The sequence below is a fragment of the Kryptolebias marmoratus genome, linkage group LG2 (assembly GCF_001649575.2).
Source record: "Kryptolebias marmoratus isolate JLee-2015 linkage group LG2, ASM164957v2, whole genome shotgun sequence".
NCBI lineage: Eukaryota > Metazoa > Chordata > Actinopteri > Cyprinodontiformes > Rivulidae > Kryptolebias > Kryptolebias marmoratus.
In genome coordinates, this window is record NC_051431.1 from 12604399 (window position 1) to 12627376 (window position 22978).

Consider the following 22978-nt stretch of genomic DNA (forward strand, 5'->3'; position numbering starts at 1 on the left):
GGGTAGTTCAAGGTCATGCCAGATAGACTGAGTGAAAAGTGAACTGTTGTTTAACCTGAATCATTTCGATCTCATTTGTTTAAAGGGATGTTAAAATACTTTTTTTCCTTCTTGTAACTTTGAGACAGACAAAAATGAGACGATTTGACATGAGTAAGATGAGAAAAACACAATTGCTGAAATCAGATAGGGTTTCAGGCTGATATCTGGGAGTGTTTCTGGCAATCTATCAACTGGGCTTCTCTTTAGAAATTAGGACAGTAATGGCTTAACAATGTTAAACTCACGTGCACACACAACACTGGGAGTGGCCCCACCCTCCCAAGTGCTCGCTCTCTCCTCCAGCTCTCCAGTGATATAATTAACGCCTAGCCTGAAGGCCAGTTTCCTCGGTCATTAATAATGCTTTATGCCAGCCGCTCCTGTCACTGGAAACCCAGTGGAACCAAAGCCAGTGTCCTTGTCGAAATGGTGGAGTTTTTCACCTTAAAGTTTGAGCTTTATTATTCCAAGTCTTTGTTTGACTCCTTCTATTGATTTCACTGTTGTACTTTACTCATAATCTGATGGACCTTGGACCTTCTTTATTCTTTTGTGAGAATGACTAGCATAGATCAGGTCTTATTCTGTCAAAATTGGAGAAGTAATATTTGTTGTCATGTAGGAAAATCTCCCAGTAAAACTTTATGAAAGCCTTGAAACATTTCAAAGACATAGAATATCATTAAAAATGTGTCATTTTTGTTGACTGAACAGAAAAAATGAAAAATTTGCATTAAAAATGTGCAAAAATGTAATCAGAAGCAAAGGCAGCTGGAATTTTTATTATCACTCTTAAAGATGTTCCTTAGATGCTTCTCATCTATCTCAATTTGAATGTGCTGCTCCTCTTCTGAGTTTTCTCATTTCATTTCAGAGAATAAAATCTACCTGCCATTTATTCCTTTTTTAGGATTACCATGACCTGGATGACTGAGAATCAACACCAACATATGCAAAAATGTAAAATTCATTTTTTCAGTTTGCTGGAAAATAGGTTTTGGTTCCCCATGTTTGTGCTAACACAAATAAAATATTCATGTTACATAACTGTTCCACAAACTGCAGAGTGACTGTAAAAAGCATATCTCTTTTCACATTGATCACCTGACGCACTGTGCATTAATGTGAATAGAGATTCGGTTTTTAAACACGCCAAAGCTAAGATGAAATTCACTCCGATATGGTCTCTAATTTGAATTCTTCATTTAAACAGCTCCATTCTCATTGATGCCATCTTTCTGCTGATCAATAATAGGGATCGACTGAGTACCCTCAGTTGTTGTGACCAAGCCAATCCTTTCAGTCACTTATTTACTCTCTGACTCACCCTGCTACCTCCTGTCAATAGTCAGTAAAATCCCCAGTGCCCGTTGAGGCTTTCATAGTGTTTAAAATTAAAACTGGATGTAAAGATTTCTCACAACGATGTTAGATTTCAAGATCAAATCCAGTCAAGGTCACCTGAGGTTTGTGCATACCACCTTTTACTACTCCTGATAGCCTTTCAGAAAGTATTGTATCTGTTAAACAAGCTTCAAGTGTCCCACATCCATGTAGCCACCCCAATAGGAGGCAACGTTTGAGATAGCAGTCAAAAGATCTGAGAGACACAAAAGAAAGGGGAAGAAATGACATATTCATCCTCTTACGCCTTGCAACATGATGCAAATGGTAGCCAGACTGATTTGTGTGTAAATTGCACTCCCCCTCATCGCATGCGCACCAGAATTATTAGGATGTTACTGATGCCTGACTATAAGCAGCCCGGTTGCCTGGAAACGAGCTAAAACATGGGTCTGGGCAACTGGGCGCACTGGGAGGCGAGTCTTGTATCACTGTCGCTTCAATAATTAACGACAGGGAAACCGAATACTGCATTTACTTATTTATAAAGCAAGCATAAAAAAACAAAGAGTAAGAAAGATAGAGGAGAAATCTAATGAAACATGTGAGATGTTAAAGGATGCGGGTTTCATTACTTAATGAGAATATTGGAGAAAAAAGCAGCATATCACATTCAGGAACCCTATCTTTGTGTATTGGCAATTATATTTCTGCCAGATAAAAAAATCGGGAATGGAAAATTAAGAAAAGGCAATCTATACACATGATTTCTTTTACTTTGCCTTTTCATTTTTGTGTGTTTGTTAAAATAAAGGAAGGTGAGGTGAGCCTCACAGAACAGGTGTCCTCCTTTCATCTCATTATGTTTGCATAAGGAGGTGTAAGGTAAATGAAACAAGAAACCTTTGGCCTCATCACTATATGTGTCTAGAACAACTGGTGCAATATTAATTTTATTTTTTAACAAGTTGGGTTTCATGCATCCAGTAAACTCTAATGCAAGTCCTTAATTTAATCAAATTTATTTGACTGTTTAGCTCAAGAAATAGAAAATATTCATCTGAAAATGGACAGGTATTGGACTGAAATTGAAAACAAAAGATAAGTTTTGAAAGATATTAAGAAGTCTGAAGAACTACTAAGACCACTTTAAAAGTGTATAAGACAGTCTGACTACATGGAAATAAATTATAAAGAAATGAGTGATGACTCAAGACTTTTGCACATTTCTGTGTGGCAATGTCTTTTTTAAAAACACTGAACGAACGTTTAACTGTCACAGCTGCATATTACAATTCTACATGCACAGAAAGGAGATAAAAAGGACTTTTGTCTGGGAAGAACTCATTAACTTGCCAAAAAATAAAAATGGCGCCATATGATTAACAAATACATTTAATATGTGTATAGATGATAAATTTAAATCAATAAATCAAAGTCTCAGATGTTCTCTACCTATGTAATTATTGCAACTAAATTGCCAAAAGCACAAGAGTGAATATCAGCTTAGTCTACTAAGTTTGTTTTCTGCTGACTTAATTACCATTGATTTTCACTGTGAATTAGTATAAACCTCGACTGAACTACAATGTAAAATTAAATAAAATTAAATCAAGAAAATATTACCTTCATCATGTTTAATATGTTTATCATGGACTGTCAGTTTAAGTATAAGCTTATATTACAATATTATCAATCTTGTGAGAAAATCAAACATAGTAAAAACAACTTTTTAAAGATTTTATGTGCCAAGGCATAAAATACCATTTGGTCTTCACCTGATTTTAATGTTAAGGAATAGCTTCCCACGTTAGACCTTTTCAGTATCCAACATTGTTGGGGTTAAATCTTCTTTACAGTGCTGTTAAAGCTGACTTAGTGACAACAAGAAGCCTCAGGTCCTGTTGCTGTAAATCATCAACCTTCAATCATCTTTGTTAAAATGGGAGGTTGGTGCTCACATGCTGTTCTTGGATTTTGTCATAAATGGTTTTGTGCATTAGAACTGAACATCTCCAATTTGGCTCATCTGTCCAAAGAATGTTGTGACATTAGTCTTCATTGTTTGGCTTTTTTTCTGATAACCCCTCAAATCAAGTCATTCTTGAGCAGTGTTTCTCCAGATAAACTGACAAAAACATTTGCTTCCAACTGTTCTTCTCTAAAAGAACACTATCAATGGTTTTCCTTGCAGCTGTGTTTTACCACACAGCTGAATGCTCCAGAGCAGCAAAGTACTCAATTTTTTATAGTCTTTTCAGTGATGTCACTGAAAAAAATGCATTGCTGTCTTGGATGACAAACATGACAGACTCATGCAGAAGTGCAGAAAAAAGTGATTATCACATGCATTTAAAAAAAAAAAATGAAAACAGGTTGTTTTACAACCAAAAGCTAAATGTTATCATTAAAACAGATAAGATCAGACAACAAAAAGGTTAAATTTACGTAAATTTTGACTGTTTATCAAAACATTTCATACAGTGATATTGTCAACTGTTTGGTATTGTCAGTAATGTCAGCCTTTTACAGTCAACCAGATGAGAGCCTACAAAAGTTCAGATGTATACAACCAATTCACATCTGGATGGGTAAGAGATGCCTCAGTAGCTTAACCAAACACGTCTGTTATAACCAATGCTCCATCGTGCCACCATAAGTTTGACATCACCCATATTAAAATCCAACATTTAGGCAACAACCTCATGTCGATAAAAATAGAAGGTCTAGCCCAAGAAATGGTCTGGTAAGTTCACAATGACAATACACAACTTTTTAACTTGAAGCTTTGACTTGTAAGCTAGCTTATTTCTTCCGTAACAGTAACAAAGACTAACCTGACATGAAGTGATCCAAGCAGACGTGAGCATAGAGTAGTGTTGAATCATGTAAGCCATCCTGTGTTATTCATGACAACCACATACAATGCCTTTGTTTTGATAACTCTTCTGTTTTCTCTCCCTGATTTGTGATAATAGCCGATATTCTAAAAAAGCTCTTCTCATCTCTTGATCTCTGATTTCCATAACACATGGTCGCAAAATCTTGACATTGTGTGTCAATGAAATAACCTTTTGTAGTATAACCAATGAGTGGCTGACCTCCAATATGGACACACCAAAAGTTTGTTGACATTAAATAAAAAGACTCTGTAGAGGTTGTCACTTTTACTGTCTCGGTTGCTCACAGATGATCAGTTTGTCTAGCTCATTTCATTAGCAGCCCTCTGTAAATTTTTATTTAAGCAGTAGAAAAATATGCTTTTTCTTGCATGAACTACTTTGAAATCTTGGTTTTAAAAAGAAATAATTAGAGGCCTGTCATGGGTAGTTTCATGTTTTGTTATTCATTTGAGCTTACCCAGTTTAAAAACCTAGAAAGGACTAGATTTTTTTTTACCTTTCACATAAAACCTGAGAATTTTGTTCATTTATATGGATGGGGGCGAGACCTTAAACTTGTACTGGGACCAGCCTACAGGGAAGCTGGTCCCATTCTTGCTTTCACTTATGGGTTCCCCTTGGACGTCTAGATTTCTTTTATGCTTGACAGAGTCAAATAAAAAAAAATTACATACATGAAAACAAGCAGCCCACCTAGTGGTTTTTATAAATGTCAAACTATCCAGACAGATGCTGCTGCTATTATTGGATCACTATCAGCATGCATGGGAGAGACTGAGAAAAAAGAAATGGGTGGCAAATGGAGTGAGGATGTGAGGAGAAGGAAGCAAAAGAGAGGATGGAAGGGGGGTGGGGCAAATTTTTGTGGAGGCTGCCTCACTGCCAGTTGTCAGCTGTCATCATTCTCCTGCACCACCTGAGACGGGGCATGCCACACCCTAGCGCTCACGCCTGTGTCACCCGTGGCAACCACAGACAGGGTTTGTTGGTTGTTTTGTTTTTTTTTGTAAGTGTGCAAAAATGGAAGTGAGCTTTGTGCTGTGTTGGGCTGTGAAGGTAATGAGGTGCACACACATGCATGCGAGCCCCAGTTATAGAGCTGTAGAGTTGTGGTTGCCTCAGCATTTAATTGATTAATTGTTGTAATTATTTGGAAGGGAAGGTCATCGCAGCACTGAGGCTATCTAGAAGGTCACTCTGACGCTGGAGGGACCGTCATCCTCTGGAGACCGCATCGGCCATATGGGTATGTTTGTGTGAGGAAGGGATCTCAGAAGAATTTTAGAAAACAAATTTCATGTGTGAGGGGAAAAACTGTTCATTGTCCTTTTATTTCAGTACAAACATATTTGTTTCTGTTTGACTTTTCACCCCAAAACTACTTTTTTCATGCTATTTTTTCCACATCTTTATAAGTCTGTAGTTCACTCCTTTCTGCCAAATAACCTGACAAAGAGCTGGCAGACAAAATGGCTGTGTGTCTGTATATGTGTGTGCATATAGGTGTGTGTGTGTGTGTGTGTGTGTGTGCGTGTAGTTATGGGACTTTCCAGTCCATGGACAGATGGAGAGACTGGGAGACTTGCTTGCTGGCTCAAGCTCTGCACAGGCTGGTGTGTATGAGTGTGTCCTTGGTTTTTGTGTGTTAGAGCTCATATGGATGGGAATATAAATGCACACATGTCTGTTGAATACACCTTTGTCCAGTGTGTACATCACATGAGGTCATGCGCACGTGTTTAGGGTGTTGGTGTGCGTCTGTTTGTGCGGGAAAAAGAGCTGTAACACCTTCCCTCGGTGTGTTCATCACTTCTCTCCAGCTTTGACCTTGGCAGGGAGCACAGGCAGGTCACATAACCAACTGTTTGTGTGGTTGTGTGTCTGTCCTCTGAAGGTTTTTCTTTTTTTTTTTTAGATACTCAGAGTCACAACATGGAACTTTAAGACAATTCAACCCCCACAGAAAGTTCCTGGTTTAAGATACTCAGCTAAACAATTTCATAACCATATTTGCAAATGCTGTTTTTAAAATTATATAGGTATGTGTTGCAAACAGTCAATGTATTGTTTTTTTTATTTTACAGAGGTTAATGAAAGATCACAACAAATTGTGGAAATACATTTTTTAATCACCCTAAATGTTCAAGTGTGTCATGTATTGCATCATGTATTATCTATAGATCAATATTGGCTCCAGCATTTTATTTGAATGTGAAATTCTTACATTGCCTAGAAACATAAAAAAAATTGGTATGATTATGACAAATTCTCCATTTGGAGGTATTTCATTGAATAAACTGTATCTAAAATTTTGGATTCCAGTAAAGCTAGGAACCTTTTATAATTTTTATTTTGAGAAAAAGGCAAAAACGTAGAAGCAAATTACCAGTCTTCTAGCAATTTTACATAAATCAATAATGATAAAAATGTTAAATAAGAAAGAAAAAAGGACATTGGCAAAAGCATAGTTGATCTACTCTAAGTGAAAAGCAGACAAACCCTAAAGAAAAACTTTGAAAGATCAAATGATAACCTTTGGACATATAACTTAAACCACATTAAGAGATAACAAGAAGGTCTGGCCTTATTATTTAAAATACTTCTACATACTCTGTTGTTATATACTAATATTTAACAGCTTTTATTTTGCCATACAAAACTGATACATGGATGTGAAGTTTATGTGAAGTCATGAACTATGAACACAAATTTATTCACTTTTAGTGTTTATTAGCTGATTTTTGAGGTATTTCTTCTTAAAAGTGAACTTGAACAACATTGTTGTCAGATTCTCAACAGGCAGAAACAAGATGAAAGGCCAGTGTTTTATTGCTTGTCAACATTTGTGTCCTCTCTTTCAGTTTGATAGAAATTGACTGGAAATACTTCCAGTACAAAGGGAAATTTAGGAACATGTTGCCATTTAGAAACTAAAAACTTCCATTTTCAGATAAATGTGGTAAATCAGAAACTTTTCCAACATGTCTTACAGTGAAACCTGCTCTCTGATTATTGGTTTAGTCAATATCGAGTGTGTCTGAACCTCACCTGCTTTAACGTGGATGCTGGGGCTTCGAATCTTGCCCGCCTGATTCTCAGCAGTGCAGAAGTACTCGTTGTCGTGGATGATGCTGTTATAGGCAGAGGGGGAGAAAGGGTAGAGCTGGAGGGTGCCGTTGGCATGCACGTGGCGGATATGGGGCACGTCGTAAATGTCGTCTCCGGCAGCCAGGTACCAGCGCAGGACGGCGTGGGGGGCGCCGCCCGCGGGGCAGGGCAGGGACACCCCCACCGAGCTGGAGAAGGTCACTCGCTGCAGGGAGGCGTTCACAAAGTACAGCCGCGTGGAGACAACATCCTCACTGTTGACTGTTAGGATGACAGAGAGGGAAATGGAGTCAGAGGCAGCATTCATTTAACAAATAAAAAAGAGACCCACTCAATAATAATTGTTCAAAAATGATCCTTTCAACACCAAATTAAACCACGCTTCTGAAAAGTACATTTTTTGATATGATACAAACAGATAAATATTTCAGGACTTTTAAAAATTTCAAATAAACCGATTGTGTTAACAAGAGCAGTTATTCAGACCTTTAAGTCCTTGACTATTTTTTTGAGTTTCCCACTTGAATTACATCTTCAGAAGTGAATCAATACAGCTTCACAATTGTAAGGACAAACTGAACAACAATCTGCTCTATTGGTGAGAAACGCGCTGCAGAATGATGAAATTTAGTCTAGTGTGATGCCATTTTCCTGTTACCAAAGGGAGTGGGGTTTGAAAAAAACTCAGTGAAACAGAAAATTAAAAAAATACCACAGTGCTGTAACTTATAAATTATTTTGGTGATGTTTTAAACGAATTCTAAAATTAAATTAAATTGCAGATTTGTCACAGTTGTTTCATATTGGTCATTATTATCAAGCATACCTCTTAGAGTGATTTTGCAAACCATACAAAGTTTTGCTGAGGTAATAGGTTTACATAGCACATACCAAAAACATTATTCAAATTTTTCTTTAATAACAAGTACCGATACTTGAAAAATGGATACATGTATATACACTATACACTGAAGGCAACATGCATTACTTGAAGAAATACATACTGTCCCTCATGTTTAATGCCAGAGTTATGTTGAGAAATGTTGTTGCCATTTTGGTCAAAATCCTGTTGCGCCCAATTTCATAAATATTGTGCATCATGTTATTCTCAGAGTTCGTGTTGTGAATGACTCTCAACTAACTACAACCACACAAGATATTGTCCCAATATCTGTAAAATTAACTGAATTACAATTACTGAATTTTTGTGTTTTTTAAGGTCAGTTAATTGTGGCAGCCATCTTAAATTGGGTTGGCCTTAAAAGTTAACGAGTTGTAGAGAACCATTATTATTATTTCCTGAAAGTTTCATTAAAATCTGTTCAGTGGTTCCTTAAATATTTTGCTAAGAGACAAACATAGTTGACTCTAAATAGTGGTACATGAAGTCCCTGGATGTGATACCAAAGTGCCGGATGTTTTAAGACAGCTGAGTTTTTGAAAGGCCTCTATCTTTTGCTGTGAAAGCCAGAGGAACAGATTACCACGTGTTTGCTGTAAAACAACTCTGCTGTGGACCAGATGAAGATCTGCTAACATATAGGTTGTCCTAAATAGGATATTGAGGCATCCTTTAAGATCTGTGTGTTCCTGTGTGTGCTTGCTGGGATTTGGGGGTGGGGTGGGTGGGTTGTATTGAGAAACATGAAGAAGTGCTGAGCTCAGTTTGGCTGGAGGCCAGAGGAAGATGGTCTGCCCCGAGCCAGAGAATTTTCTTCTCAGACATTGATACTTAATTAATTCCTTTCTTTTCCAGAATCATGTCAACAATGCCTGGATTAGCCTCTATCTATTTAATTCCCTGCAAGCTGAACGAATAAAGGGTTTCAGTCATCAATGGAGGTATAACAACACTATCAAAAGACATTTAATCTGGATTTTTTTTTTTTTTTTGCAGATTATATACATTTATTTTTGATGATAATTGCCTGCAATCTGAGTATAAAGCAAGAAAAAGAGTAAATTGATTATTTTTAACCCATTTTTAAAATATATGTTCAGTTCAGCATAAATAGTAATGATACCGTGATATTTATAACATGACACAGACGGGATATATCCAATAAGAAAAGACTCTTTAAGGGGAAATTGAAGGGATTAAGGATAAGACTCAAACTGACATAAAGATGATATCCACTCTCACCTCTCAAATGTCTGTTGTCTGCCACTTCGTGCACCTATCTGATCTCAGTCACTCATCTTTTTCTCACAGGTTCTCATCATTCCTTCATCTTTCCCAGATAACCCTTCTAGACTCAAGCACCGCTCTTCATGTCTTTTCCACCTGCTTCACAGAAAAATGTCATATGGTCGCAATGTTTGAAATTCACATAATCTCCTTTCGTATTGAAAAGAGATTATTATGGAATGTATGTCACCTGCTACCCTTCATGCTAGAGTTTTAGACTAAGATCTACCTATGTTAAGAAATGTCAGAGCTGTAGTTGTTTGGGTCAAACCTTGTAAATTATGTGAAATTGCAAGATATCATTCTCATAGTACTTATTTGGGATGACTCACAGCTATTACCACATCAAATGTTAGCCTAATATTTGTAAAATTGACTGAGTTATAGCCATTTTTGTGTTTGCTAACATTGATAAGCTGTGGTGGCTATCTTGAATTGGATCGACTCCTAAAGTTAATCAGTTGTAGATGTATATTCACTAATTACTTTCTGAAAAGTTCATTAAAATTTGTCCAATGGTTCATGAGATATTTTGCTAACAGCCAACTAGGTTGAGTACAACAATAAAGATCTTGCGCAATGTGTAGGGCTTGAAGTATTTGTTGAATGAGCCCCAGCTATAACCACATACTTCTTAAATAACTAACTAAATTATAGTCACTGAAGGTAAATGTATGTCTGCACAAGAACACTGTTGATGGCAATGAGATCCACAGAGAGCATAGTAACAGACACACTGCTCAAAACAAAAAAAAGAAAAAAAAGAAAAAGTTGGAATTTAGGTCAAGTTCAATCCATTGTGCCGTTTGATTCAATGTCAATCATTCTCAAAGGCTGGGAGGGTGACTGATCTGCACTTTCAGCACCATGGAGAGCACCACACGGTGCTGCTGAGCAACACACACAAGCTCACAGACGTTTCTATGGTGAGCAAATAAGGAGGAAACCATTACCTGATCATATTGATAACAGTGACCCGCTTCTCTCCGGTGTTGACTGCTATTTTTGACACAGACCGCTTTCATGATAAGAAAGAAAGAAAAACTATACCAAAGGGAGTCAATGCATTATCTCTTTTTTTATGTCCCTGCCAATTGGGCCTAAATATCTTTTCTCTACAGACCTCTGAGGATGGGTAGGCCTAATGGAAATGTTTATGACCTTACCTTAAATGTGCAACTGCAGCTATATACTTTTATTGTTTACTCTCACACACCCATTTTGACTTGTAGGCTCACTTGCCAAACTGTTTCTGCACATAAAACTGTGAAATTTTATGTTGGGGTTCCTTCAGACTTATTCTGAACCGCGAATGAGACAAGAATTACATCATCTTGCAATCTCATATGGAAGTTGACATGGCGTTTTATAGATTTATGCAAATCATATCATAACGTGTGGTTCCCTACATTTGGCTCCCTTAAAATGGCCTCAGACTGTGTACAGCATTTCTTTTGTCCCCATTCTTAGGGCTTGAAAATTTCAAAAAATGAATTGTGCAATTATAGAAAAAAAAATCACCAAGTTTTGTTCTGTTTTAAAAATCATTGAGTTTTCAGCCCATCAGTTAAAAATCAGCACAGATGCTTTTTAGCTTTGATCTGGTGACAAAACAAACATATATTCAACTAGCTGAAATATCAAAAAGCATCAGCCTATGAGGTGTTAGTCGATTACTTTGTAATGTGATAGGAATTCAGGTCACTGAGTTTTAAGCACACTCATGTGAACAAACACATGCCAACAAACACTGTGGTCTACAATGCACAGATTAGACTCAGTCTAAGAAATGAAATTTTAGTCTTTTGTCAAAATAAGCAGATTTTATTGTATTAAAGCAACATTATGATTTATTAAAGCCAATTAAAAACCAATTGAATCCAACCTAAGCATTTTGTTTAAAAAGTTTTAGTGATTTTACTGAACAAAGCCCATGCCGAGGTGTTTTCCATACCTGTATTTGTTTGTTGCTTGTGATGACAGGGGGTGATAATTTTAATAAACTTTGAGCTAATTTGCTCCATGTGCTTTTGAATCCAATGCCACCCATGAACTGACTGGTGAGGAGGAACTTCAAACAGGTATTGGGTTTTTTTTGCATTTAAACAACCAAGTTTAGAAAAACCAGTTGGCATAACTAACTTATCAGTTATTTCTAAGGGCATTGAAGAAAAGACCACTGTGATCATGTGATCATGGTGACTGCATTTCTCATGAGGGTAATGATTTAGGCTTAGGATATAAAACATAAAGGACAAAACTGTTAAGAAATAAAAAGACAGTGCTACTTTGACACGTTGTTACAGAGAGGTATGTTTGATATAAAAAATAAAACGTCCTCCTGCAGCATCATGGAGATGGACAACTGGGTGGCCTAACTCTCATCTGTCATTTTTAACTACACGAGAGATGAAATAGAGATAAATGAAATACATTGTAATGGAACAATTTGCAGGGAAATGAAATAATGTCTATTTGTTTGATATCAGGATAATTCATACAAAACATTGTATTAAAACATGGACAGCACTAACCTTGTTATTCTTTCTTTTTCTTTCTTTGGACAGCATTTAATCTCAGATGTTACCAAAGCCCTTTCATCGCCCCAGGCTTTCTTTTTTTTTCTACCTCTTCTCCACCAGATTAATAAGGCGCAAAAGAGCAACACTCATTCATTCATGAAGTGTATTTTGATTCCCTTCTCCAAGCCCGGATGCACTAATTACAATGAAGAAGGTCAAAGCGATGAAACATCCAGAAACACATTTTCTGTTAGGTGAACCCTTTACTTTTTTTTTTTTTCTTTACAGTTTGTTTTTGACTCAAATATTTCTTTGCTATATACACTCCAATACATTTGCACCTTTTTTTTCCTGTTTTCACAGAGGATATGAAAATGGAGTATGAATATGTATGCTGGAGAAGCAAGGATATTGCCTATGGTGAACCTCTATGCATAATGCAGCTTTTTCTGTCTCATCTAGATTCATTCAGACACACACATGCGAGCGCACGCGCGCACACACACACACATTGAGATTCACACTATCACCATCATGTGCATAGAAAAACAGGACAATAAATCCCTCTTTCTCCCTCCCTTTTCCGACTCTTCCTCCCCTTCAAACAGTCACGGACAAAGTCACATAAATGCAATTCAGATTTCACTTATAGGCTCTTAACAGCAAGTCCATTCTGCATGTAGCAAATCGTGTAGCTCCACAGATAAAAGCACACAAAACCCATTCAGAGCAAATAACAGCTGCAGTGGTGATACAGTCCTTTGCGGTGATACTGCAAAAATTTTACACAGCATAAAAAAATGGGATGAGAGATGATTATGTTTGATAATGTGATGCTTATTATCACCCGGGAAGGTAGATAACAATGTTTTTGCATGTGTGTGTGTTTGTGTCTGTCTGTTAGCAAAATATCTCACAAACCACTGAATAGATGTTAGTGAAACTCTCAGAAAATAATTTTTCAATGTACATCTACAACTGATTAACTTTTGGAGTCACCACAAATGAAATGGCCATCATTGCCACCTGACTTTGAAAAACACAAAAATAGTTCTAACTTTGCCAACTTTACAGATATTGAACTAAAATTCAGTAAGATGGTAGCTGAGACTGATGCCCAACACATATTCTGAGTGCAAATAAATTGCGCAAGGTCTAATTTAAAATCTTGTCATCAACATTTTGGAGTCAACTTTGTTTGTCTGTTAGCAAAATATCTCGTAAACAACTGGATGGTTTCTGATTAAACTTTCAGAAAATAATCATTGGATATTTCTCTATAACTGATTAACTGTTAGAGTCAACCCAATTTAATATGGCCGCCACACCCAACTCACCTTAAAAAAACCAAAATATCTATAACTCAGTCAATTTTACAATTTGAATCAATGTAGAGTAGCTGAGAGTCATTCACAACACATACTTTGATCATGACATTTGTTAATATTATATGAGATAGCACATAATGTTACATTCAATTTTAAAAGGCTACGACTTCATAATTTCTCATCACAAGATGATCTTAGCTTTAAACTCTTGCATGAAAGATGGCGGGCGATAGGCATTCCTTCAAGGAATTCTATCCCTTTAATTCACTATTGGGTTAAAGGTTGGATGACAGAGTGTGTCTGCTTCTGTTGTGGAGTCAAAAATAAATATTATTAATAATAATAATAAAGGAGCCTGACATGATGCACACGCAAACACATCTGCAAAGGGAGAATGCAGTGGATGGTAAACAACTGTATGCACAGTTTGTGCAGTGTCAGTTAAAAAGAAAAAACAGGCAGCCATTTCAGCATGTGAAAACACATCTTCCGCTCCAAACAGACGATACGCGTAGCTGAAGTGAGAGCCAGGATTGTAGAGATGCATTTCCCCCCTCCCTCTTTGACCAGGCTATAAACGGTTTGATAGTTGGCAGAACATGAGAGAGGAAGAGGTTTGGAGTGATAGATTATGGATTGATTTAACGGATTTCTGCCGTCCACTGGTGCCTCTGTGCGTAAAGGAGAGCGCACGGAGCTCCGCTGCTGCTTCTAAAACCTGTTGAGTGCTGTCAAAATCCTCCTCCGTATGATACCGGAGTTTAAGTTTAGCAGGCTGTTTTATTGCCTAACTTGTTGGGTCTAGATTTTTTTTCCTGCCTATCAAGGAAAAACTGAAAGCAGCACTTCGCACCAACTGACCAATGGAGGAAGTGTGTCTGAAAATAAAATGTTCAGACAGAATGTGAGACCGAGCGACTTTTGTCACACGTTTGTGCTGTAACATTTTGTAACAGTTTTTTTTTTATTTGTTGTTGTTGTTTTTGCTTGAGCACAACGAAGGAAGCAAAACTTGTGAGGAGCACATGTGAGCTGCGTCTCTCCGAGAAAACTTAAAGGTTTCTTGGCAATGCAGCGCTTCTGCCAAGTTTGATTTTGGCGAGAGAAAAACGTCAGTTCCGGTCTGGTGATTAATTAAAAGTACCAAAAAAAATTAAAAAAAATAAAAACGAACTAAGAACTTCTCCTTGATTGAATTAAGTCGCTTTTATGTGGAACAAAAAAAGGGCACACACCGTGTAAGTTGTGCATCTTCGCCATTTTAATCACACACTGCACCACCCCAAATAATTTCACCAGATTTATATTTTTGTCGAAGTTTCTAAACACAATAATAATAATAATAATAATATATAATAACATAAATGCTGCTTTATTTTATTTGTATAAGTTCGGTTTCTGACCAAACATCTGCAGGTCCGTCATGCGGCTGGAGCCAAGTAGCCACCAGAGTCTGACTCATACCGCAGTTACTGGGCTCCCCCCACCCCCTCACCCACCTTCAAGCACTTCTTTGCTCTGGAAATATTTTGTTTCCAAATTTACACCCAGACCAGCACAGCGACTCAGATAAAAACAATGATAATAAAAAGAAAGGAAACAAAAACGTACTTGAATCCTGCAATTTAAAGGAAGAGGAACGTGATCTCGCAACAGATCAGGAACCCAAACTTTAGGTCAAAAGTAAGGCTTAAAAAAAGGAATTCAAGGAGGAAAGGGCGGATGTGAAATCTAATCAAAAACACACATCAGATGCAGAGATTTACGCATCAAATGCGCCGAATAAAAGTGTGGTTAAGACACATTCAGGTGGAAAAGTGGTTTGCATTCGTACAGCAACAAAAGAATAAAAAACATAATAGAATATCAGTTTGATGCCAAGAAGCCGAGCACTTGCAGCAGGCAGGCAGGCAGTGGAAACTGGCTAAAACCGGACCCGCATTAATTGATAAAATAATTATAGCAAGAGCTCTTACGCCATTTCGGTCGCCACGTAACGTTCCTCTCTGAGCAGAGCTGCACATTTACGGATTAAAATGTCTAAAAATGCACACTAAAGAGCCTGTTTCTTGTCTGAAGAGATTTTAAAATATAATATTTAAAGGGAAATATGGAATCCCTTCAGAGTTTTTCAGGCCCTGCTGTGGCCTGTCAGGCCTGAGAGATCATTCACACGCAGCCCCTCAACTGAGTTTGTCTCAATTTTATTTCCATAAAATGACACGCAGCCTCCCAATTCATGACAAAGAAGGATGAGTGTACCCCCCCTTCCCTCCGCTCCCTGTCTCTATCTATCCATCCATCCATCTATCCGTCCTCTCCGCAGACATGGGTGCAGGTGTGCTGATATGCAGCCAAACTAAAGCAACAAACGGTCAACGGAGACTGAATGAATATCTGTGTAAAGACATAAAACTACAAAGGTTTCGTAAATGAATATGCAATGTGAGATATATTTAAAAGAGTGGAAAATAAAATAAAAAGCCAAAGATTTGCGTGCCATTGTAGGAGGTGCGGCAGAGCCAGGAAAATACGCAGTACTAATGCATATGCATGTATGATAATGGAGCTTCCTTTTCTCCTTAAAAAACACCAATATTATATAATTCCGCATGACTAAAACACATAGCAGCCAGGTGGAAGTCTGAATCCTCACTGATTCGTGCAAAACAAGGGGAACATGGTCTAAAAGAGAAAGCAACGGAAAATTGAAGTTTGTTTTCCACTGCGTTATCTACATCTCTCCCATCTCAAGCACTCTTTCCGCTCCAGTGGCTGTTTGCAGCCCCCAACCCTCCTCCTCCCTTCGCCACACGCAGACACAGAATAGAGACACGCGCGCACGCTTACACGCACACATACACACATGCGCGCGCGAGAGAGATACGTCTCGTTCAAGTCACGGGACAGAGCGATGTACAGTGCGTATAATCGAAATAGACCCTATAATCCAATTACATCCAACAAAAACAGCTCAGAAGTCCCCCCCCCCCGCAGCTGCAGCCTGGCAGAGGGCACTGCCAAGGCCAGTGACAGCAAGTGAGCGCATCAAACAGCCGTGAAACCCAGAACCATGAAGAAAAAGCTTTAAAGTATTTCAAACGACTAAAGTAATATGGTTCATGCCATGAAATGTTCAGTTTCGGACTCGTGCGCAAAGACATTGGATTAAAATTAGATGATAAATTAAGTCTCCTGGGTCTTTTTTCTAATATTTGTCGTCTTGGAAAGTGATAGAAAATCACCCAGAAACATGGGGTCATTTCATTTGTTAAAAAAAGAAGGGGAAATGACTCATTATCTCGCATCTGCAGTATTTAGAGCAAGGCCAATCAGTATGTGGTGGCACAGAAAATGGTGGATGAATAATTAGACCAGAGCATGATAACAACCCAGCCTGCACACTGACACTCCGACATTTTATCAGAAGGGAAGCATCTCTCATACACAATCTCGTCTTTTAAAATGTCCAACATCATCTGCAAATTAAAGTCCAGAGCGCAGTATGCCCTCAGCATGAGACTCTCGTGAAATGGATTGACCCTTGTTGCCCCTGCGCGGATTTTACGCGCGAAACCGCAACTTAACACTTATGTATAGTTTTATTTAAAAAGGGGGGCGAAATCCACGTAAAAAAGGATGTTTTAACCTCCTGGGACCCCCTTCCCCCACCTCTTCCTCTTCCTGCTAACCTCCCCACGCACACACTCCCACAAACTAACATCTTGTCTGCGCTGCAGGACAAAATAGGGGGAAAAAAGTCTGCAAATACATCAAACTTTTGCTTCCACTTGGACTTTGGAGAGCAAACAGTCCCCTCAGCTGTGGTCAGCAGCATCCCCGCGACCCCCCCTTTTCTCTATCCGTGCGTGCGCCTGCAGATCCTTATCAGCCTCTCCTCGTATTCAACAGCCTCCATATTCACGACACATACACATATTCATCATGCAAAATGCTAATGCCGCTGCCCTTTTTGCTTAATCGCTGCGATGCACCGTTTGTGGACAAATTTGGAGATCTTTGTGGTTTTCTCTTAACTGAAATACATGTTAATCTTATCTTATGCCCTGAACCAGTTATTTATTTTTTTTCCTTCGTCTAATCAGGTAATCACTATGGAGAGGGGGGGAGGGGGGGGGGGTAAATGAATCCAGGCTTAAGGAGAAAATAATGACTCATTAGAGAAGCGTCCTTTGAAAAACATAAAGAAAAAGTTAGTGATCTTCCTCAAATGAGAGTTTAGAGTTTGATACGACATCCCCAACTCTCTTTTATGACAAGTCCAGCAACATTTATCAAGCAGACAATCAAGATGCAACTTCAGCAGATGTACAAAGAAAGACGCAATTCAAGCTTACCTTCTTGCAAAGAATACAGCAGAAGTAAAGTTACAAGCCACATGCCATTAATAGCAGTTATATTTCACAGGAATGTTGTGCAGTCCCCGAGAAGAGTGCACGGCGCCGCGGTCGGCCAGGCGAGGCGAGGCGAGGCTCCGTGCCGGACTGGTTCTGCTGATGCTCTTCTCCAGGCGGTCTCTCTCCAGCGCCTGGTCCCACACTCTCTCCAGCGAAGGAGCCGAGAAAAGAACCGCCTTTGTTCCCTGTTCTCTCCTCCCCTTACCGGGACAAGCTGCTGCTGCTGTCGCCCCACCCCCGGTATCCAAATGATGCGCCGTAGTGGAGAGATGAGCCCCGCGTACCAATGTGGAGCTTATATACAAAAAGGAAAAAAAAAATCCAACTGAGCCACTGCGTTACGCGCACTGAGGGGATGCTTTTATCCAGCCAGTCGTTTCCAAGTGCAAAATTCTAAATTTCCTATCTTGCATTTAACTTAAAAGGGGGGAGAGTGAGCTGCTTTGGGTCTTTGCAGTGCAAATCAACTTCAAAAATCTCCTCAAATCGGTTTTCATAGTGTTAACAGCAGTGCGCAAAGAGAAGAAGGGCGCACCTGATTTAACTGGTAGAGTGCGGCAGTAAACGATGGAAAACAAGATTTTTAGAGTTCCCGAAGTCGAAGGAAAAGGTGCGCAGAGAAGCTGCAGACTCCGGTTTGCTTGGATTGGAAAGTGCGCTCTGCTGTGCGCTGCGCCCGCATTTGGCCACAGATGGATGTGGCGTTCAAATCCCTCGGGTTTCTGTCAGACTGACAGCTTTAATACTCACCATAAGAAACAATAGACTAATGTGTATATTATATTACACTGACGTTGAATGAACTCATTCAAACAAATAGTATTTTCTCATTTTATCTCAGACAGACATGGTGTGGGTTTAAAGGTGCATTGACATCAGATGTCACTGCAGAAAACCGTTTATGCCTAAACTTATTCTTGGAATTTGGTTTTATTCAAAGCAACTTAAATGTTCATACACATGAGGCCAACAAAGTAAGAGCTGGACCTGCTTTAAATAAGAAGTATGAAAAGAGACGCAAACATTTTGCAAGTTCTGCGTCACAAAAGCCGCATTTACATGTATTTACAATTTAGCTCCAGATCGCAGCAGGACACAGAGTAAACATTTAACTTCAGCTTCAGAATTACCCATCAGTACATTTGAATAACCAAACAAGTCTTTATGATTACTTATTATTCATATTTGACATTCAAACCAAACCATATTTTCTATCTCAGTTATTATTGTTAAAAAAATCAAGATGCCCAATTAGCTCTCCTAGTCTTCACTGCATTTAGTTCATCACCTTATCTGATACAAATCACCTCATCCTCAGCATGTCAGATAGTACTTTCCCTGTGCAGTGTGGTATTTTTTTAGAGTCATAACCAAAAGTTGTCCAGGTTGTTTAAAAGAGCCAAGACAAGCTGTGGAACTCTTTCACTCCCACTGTGGCAGGAAAGGATGCACATTCTGCCTCCACTTTTTATTATGTAACAGGTGGAAACCCACAAACAAACACAAATCTGTGTCTCTTCTCACACACACACAGATCCACAAACATGAATGCACAAACATCACACAATTAAAGTGGCACAGAGTGAGCGCTTGGGCACATCTCATCTTCATACAGATGGACATCTTTTGGAGCAGTAACACATTTTCAGTGTTTTGCACGTCTGCCACATTAAATTGTTTAAAAGTGTAGTCTAGATGATCTCACCTTTTCTTACAATTCTTATAGGAAACACTATTTTTCTTTGTGTTGTGTATTCTTCTTTCTTCGGTCCCAGAGACAAACTGGTCCTTGAACAAGACCCAACACAAAAAGCTCTCTCCTCACACAGAAGCATCACCCGCCTGCCTTGTATGATGGCACATGAAGTCTGTCTTCTAAAGGCAGTGTGGCAAGACAGTTAAGAAGATGATGTGAGCTGGCCTGACAGCACCAAGCAGGTTATACTATATGTCAGCCAGTGATCATCATGGGGACTGACAGGCTGAGCTGGGCCAGAGAAAAAGTGAGCGGCTCTAAGACATCTCCAGTGCGTGTCAGTGAGGACTGCAGTTCAGGACAGGCCACCACACTGCTGAAAAACCACAGCAGCATGTGACTCATCTCCAACCCTCTTTGCATCACTCTGGTCCATTGTTGTCCAAAGATAGAGAAGGGGGCAGTGAGAGGAAGAAAGTTTGTTGATTGAAACAAAAGGCAAAGTGTTCTCTGAGATGGAGAAAAATACAAGAAGTCATGATAGAGGCAGACAGCAAGTGTGATGAGGCGGATAAGTTAATGTTAATGCCTGGACAATCAGAGCTTCCCTCAGGCTCCGGTGACATGCTAAAATCATATTAATACTGTATACACAAGATTAAAGCATAGCTCTGATTTTTTGAAGTAGTTTTCCGTGGTGAGATTATGAGCAGCCAGTGTCTTACCTGCAGTGGCCCGTTCTCTGAACAAATGTAGTTTGAAGAAAGCTTTTACTTTTGACCAGAGAGTTGAGCTTATGGCTAGTTTGCGGATAGCAAAGACCAAAGGGGATTACTGCTATCCTAAATGTTTTTGCAAATCTTGTTTCATGGACCTTTACATTTTACAAATTATCAAAGACCTCAAAGTAAATTACTGTCTAATGCAAAAATGATGGTCAAATATACATTTTTGAGATAGGACTTGTTTTAGGGTTACTTTAAACTGCTTTAGTTTTGGGCCCCACTCTCATTTGCTGTTAGCTTGACTGTCTGGTCAGAACTAATTTCTGTTTCTTCGAGCTGAGATTATTCAGAGCTACAGCTACTTACTACAGATAAAATACTGACTGCTCATGACTACCCAGAAGCCCACTTCAAAAACATCCCATCTCTCCCTTTTAAGGCACTACTCAGAAACCTCTGCAAGGTTAAACCTAGGAGAAGGCACACAGAGCTGCTGCTTAGTTCTGCACAAGGTCACGAGGATCAAAATGAGAATGAAGACATATGCAAGCATGGTAATGATGGAGGACTGTGACTGGTAGAGCGAACCACATTTCTTGACTGGTCAGATGGAGTTACGATCTTTTCAATATCACATCACGGTAAAGAAAGTGTACTTTGGAAACAACAAATAAAGAAAACAGTTTGTGTTAGGTGTCAGTCTTCCTCGGGTTTCCCAGTGCCTTTCTATCTCTGCATGCTGTTTTGTGTGAACGAGCCTCTGCATTAGGCTAATATGAATCACACACAACCATGCGGCAGCACATTAGCAGGAAGCTACCAGCCAATGGAGTGTTTGCCTTGAACTAGGCATGCGTGATTGCTGTAGCAGAAAGTGTATCAGCACATCTGAGAACGTGTCTGCATAATCATCATCATGCATGATGGCAAAGCACAGGATGCATCTTTCTCCCCTCAGAGGCGTATTTGCTTGAGTGTGGTTGTGTTTGCACATGCGTGACGGTACATGCACATAAGACATCAAGGGGTGTTAATTTATTCAAATGAGCTAGGGAGGATGGCGATAGGATGAAGTGAGGGGACAGAGGAGGTGTATTTTCTGCAGAATGGGGTGGGGTGGAGTGGGGGGCACCTTCAGTTGGAGGTTTATGTCTCAATTTTCTTCCCTTTCCTCAACTTATTTTTTTTTAAATTCACAAATGAGACGAGTTGTATGGCTGAGAAGAAAGGAGGTGAAATAGATGAGGAAGAAACCCGACGCAATTTTAGAAAGAGATTTCAAAAAGATCTAAAGTGACTCTGAAGCAGACATTCTGACAAAATACTGTGCCAAGATGATAGCACCACTTCCAAGATGGCTGCTGCTGGAGGCGTCCTCTGAGGGACCAACCCAGAGATCGGCTGCTCCTACTTCAGCACAGACCAACATGGACGTTTTCTGGCTTCTAGCATGTTCTTCAAGCATAACAAGGAGAATCTGCACAGCTGAGTAAAGAATTTGTGTTATCATTGTAATTTGAATATGTAAAAGACTACAGAAACCTTCTCCAGAGATATTGATCAGAGATATCTAGTGACACCCAGTGGCCACAATTAAAGATGTTATCAAGATTATGATTACAGCATGGACTGCTGTATTTCTATGTAGTTTGTCAAAGTTTTCACTGGGTCAAACTAGTTTTTGATCTCAATTCTGGGAACTTTGTTAATCAACCAATGATGCTGAAAGTGAAACATGCAAACTTAGTCTTTTTTTGTTTAAGTCAAAACATTAGTTATCTAAGGAATCACTGACACTATATTCTGGAGAAATTTGTGATTCTGTCAGTGGCTCTTATTTCAAATATGCAACTAGAATATATGTCAAAAAAATAGGGCAAACTGCGTGTTTATATATATAAAAACACCCAGCTTGCATGTGTGTGTCCACTCCACTTCAAGATCGGGTCCTCTACCAGAGGCATGAGAGCTTAAGGGCTGTGTAGTATCTTAGCTGGCATAGGACTGCGCTCCTCTGGATCTCTGAGGTTCTTCCTGGGATCTGTTGGAGCCACTCTTTTTTGGGGGGGATCACAGCACAGAGGCCCATTGGTTTTCTGCTGCTTGAGACTGCTCAATGTTAGGGGGCTTTCTTCCTGATGTACTTCAGGATCTTAGTTGTTTTTATCCTGTATAGGCCCTAGTGCTCACTAGTCCTCTGCCTCTCTCTTTTCTCTCAGTGTAAAGTCTCAGGTTACTGTATTTGTGGTAAAACCATCCGTGCATTGTGAGTAGCTTTCGTGTCTCTCGATGTCAGTGGCTTCTATCTCCTTTTTTGGCCAGGTTATTATACAATCAGGGTATCTGATGACCGGCACCACATATGTATTGATGGCTAGGACTTTGTTCTTGCCATTTAGCTGGCATTTCAGGACCTGCTTTTTTCTCTGTAGGTATTTGGTTGTGGCTGACCTCCTTGCAGCCTCATCCTGGTTGTTATTTTCCTTTGGGATTCCAAGGTACTTGTATCTGTCCTGGACATCTGAAATGTTGCCTTCAGGTAGTTCAACCCCTTCAGCTTTGATCACCTTGCCTCTCTTGGATACCATTCGACTGCATTTATCCAGTCTGAATGACATTCCAGTGTCCTTGTTGTATATCCTGGTGAGGTGGATCAGTGAGTCAATGTCTTGCTCATTTTTGGCATACAGCTTGATGTAATCCA

General features: G+C 39.2%; 1 protein-coding gene across 3 annotated transcripts in view; it reads right to left on the bottom strand.

The window, feature by feature from the left end:
• LOC108243520 (Down syndrome cell adhesion molecule-like protein 1 homolog) overlaps window positions 1–18488 on the bottom strand; it is a 103580-nt gene extending 85092 nt beyond the window's left edge. For all 3 annotated transcript variants that reach the window (XR_005234378.1, XM_017428991.3, XM_017428990.3), the window contains exons 1-2: window positions 17794–18488; window positions 7338–7658 (exon numbers count right to left, since the gene is read on the bottom strand). Coding sequence is in view for 2 of the 3 variants with exons in the window: in XM_017428991.3 (XP_017284480.1) it covers window positions 7338–7658; window positions 17794–17836 (364 nt within the window). In the remaining variant the exon portion in view is untranslated. The remainder of the gene's footprint in view (window positions 1–7337; window positions 7659–17793) is intronic.
• Between the last annotated feature and the right edge of the window lie 4490 nt (window positions 18489–22978).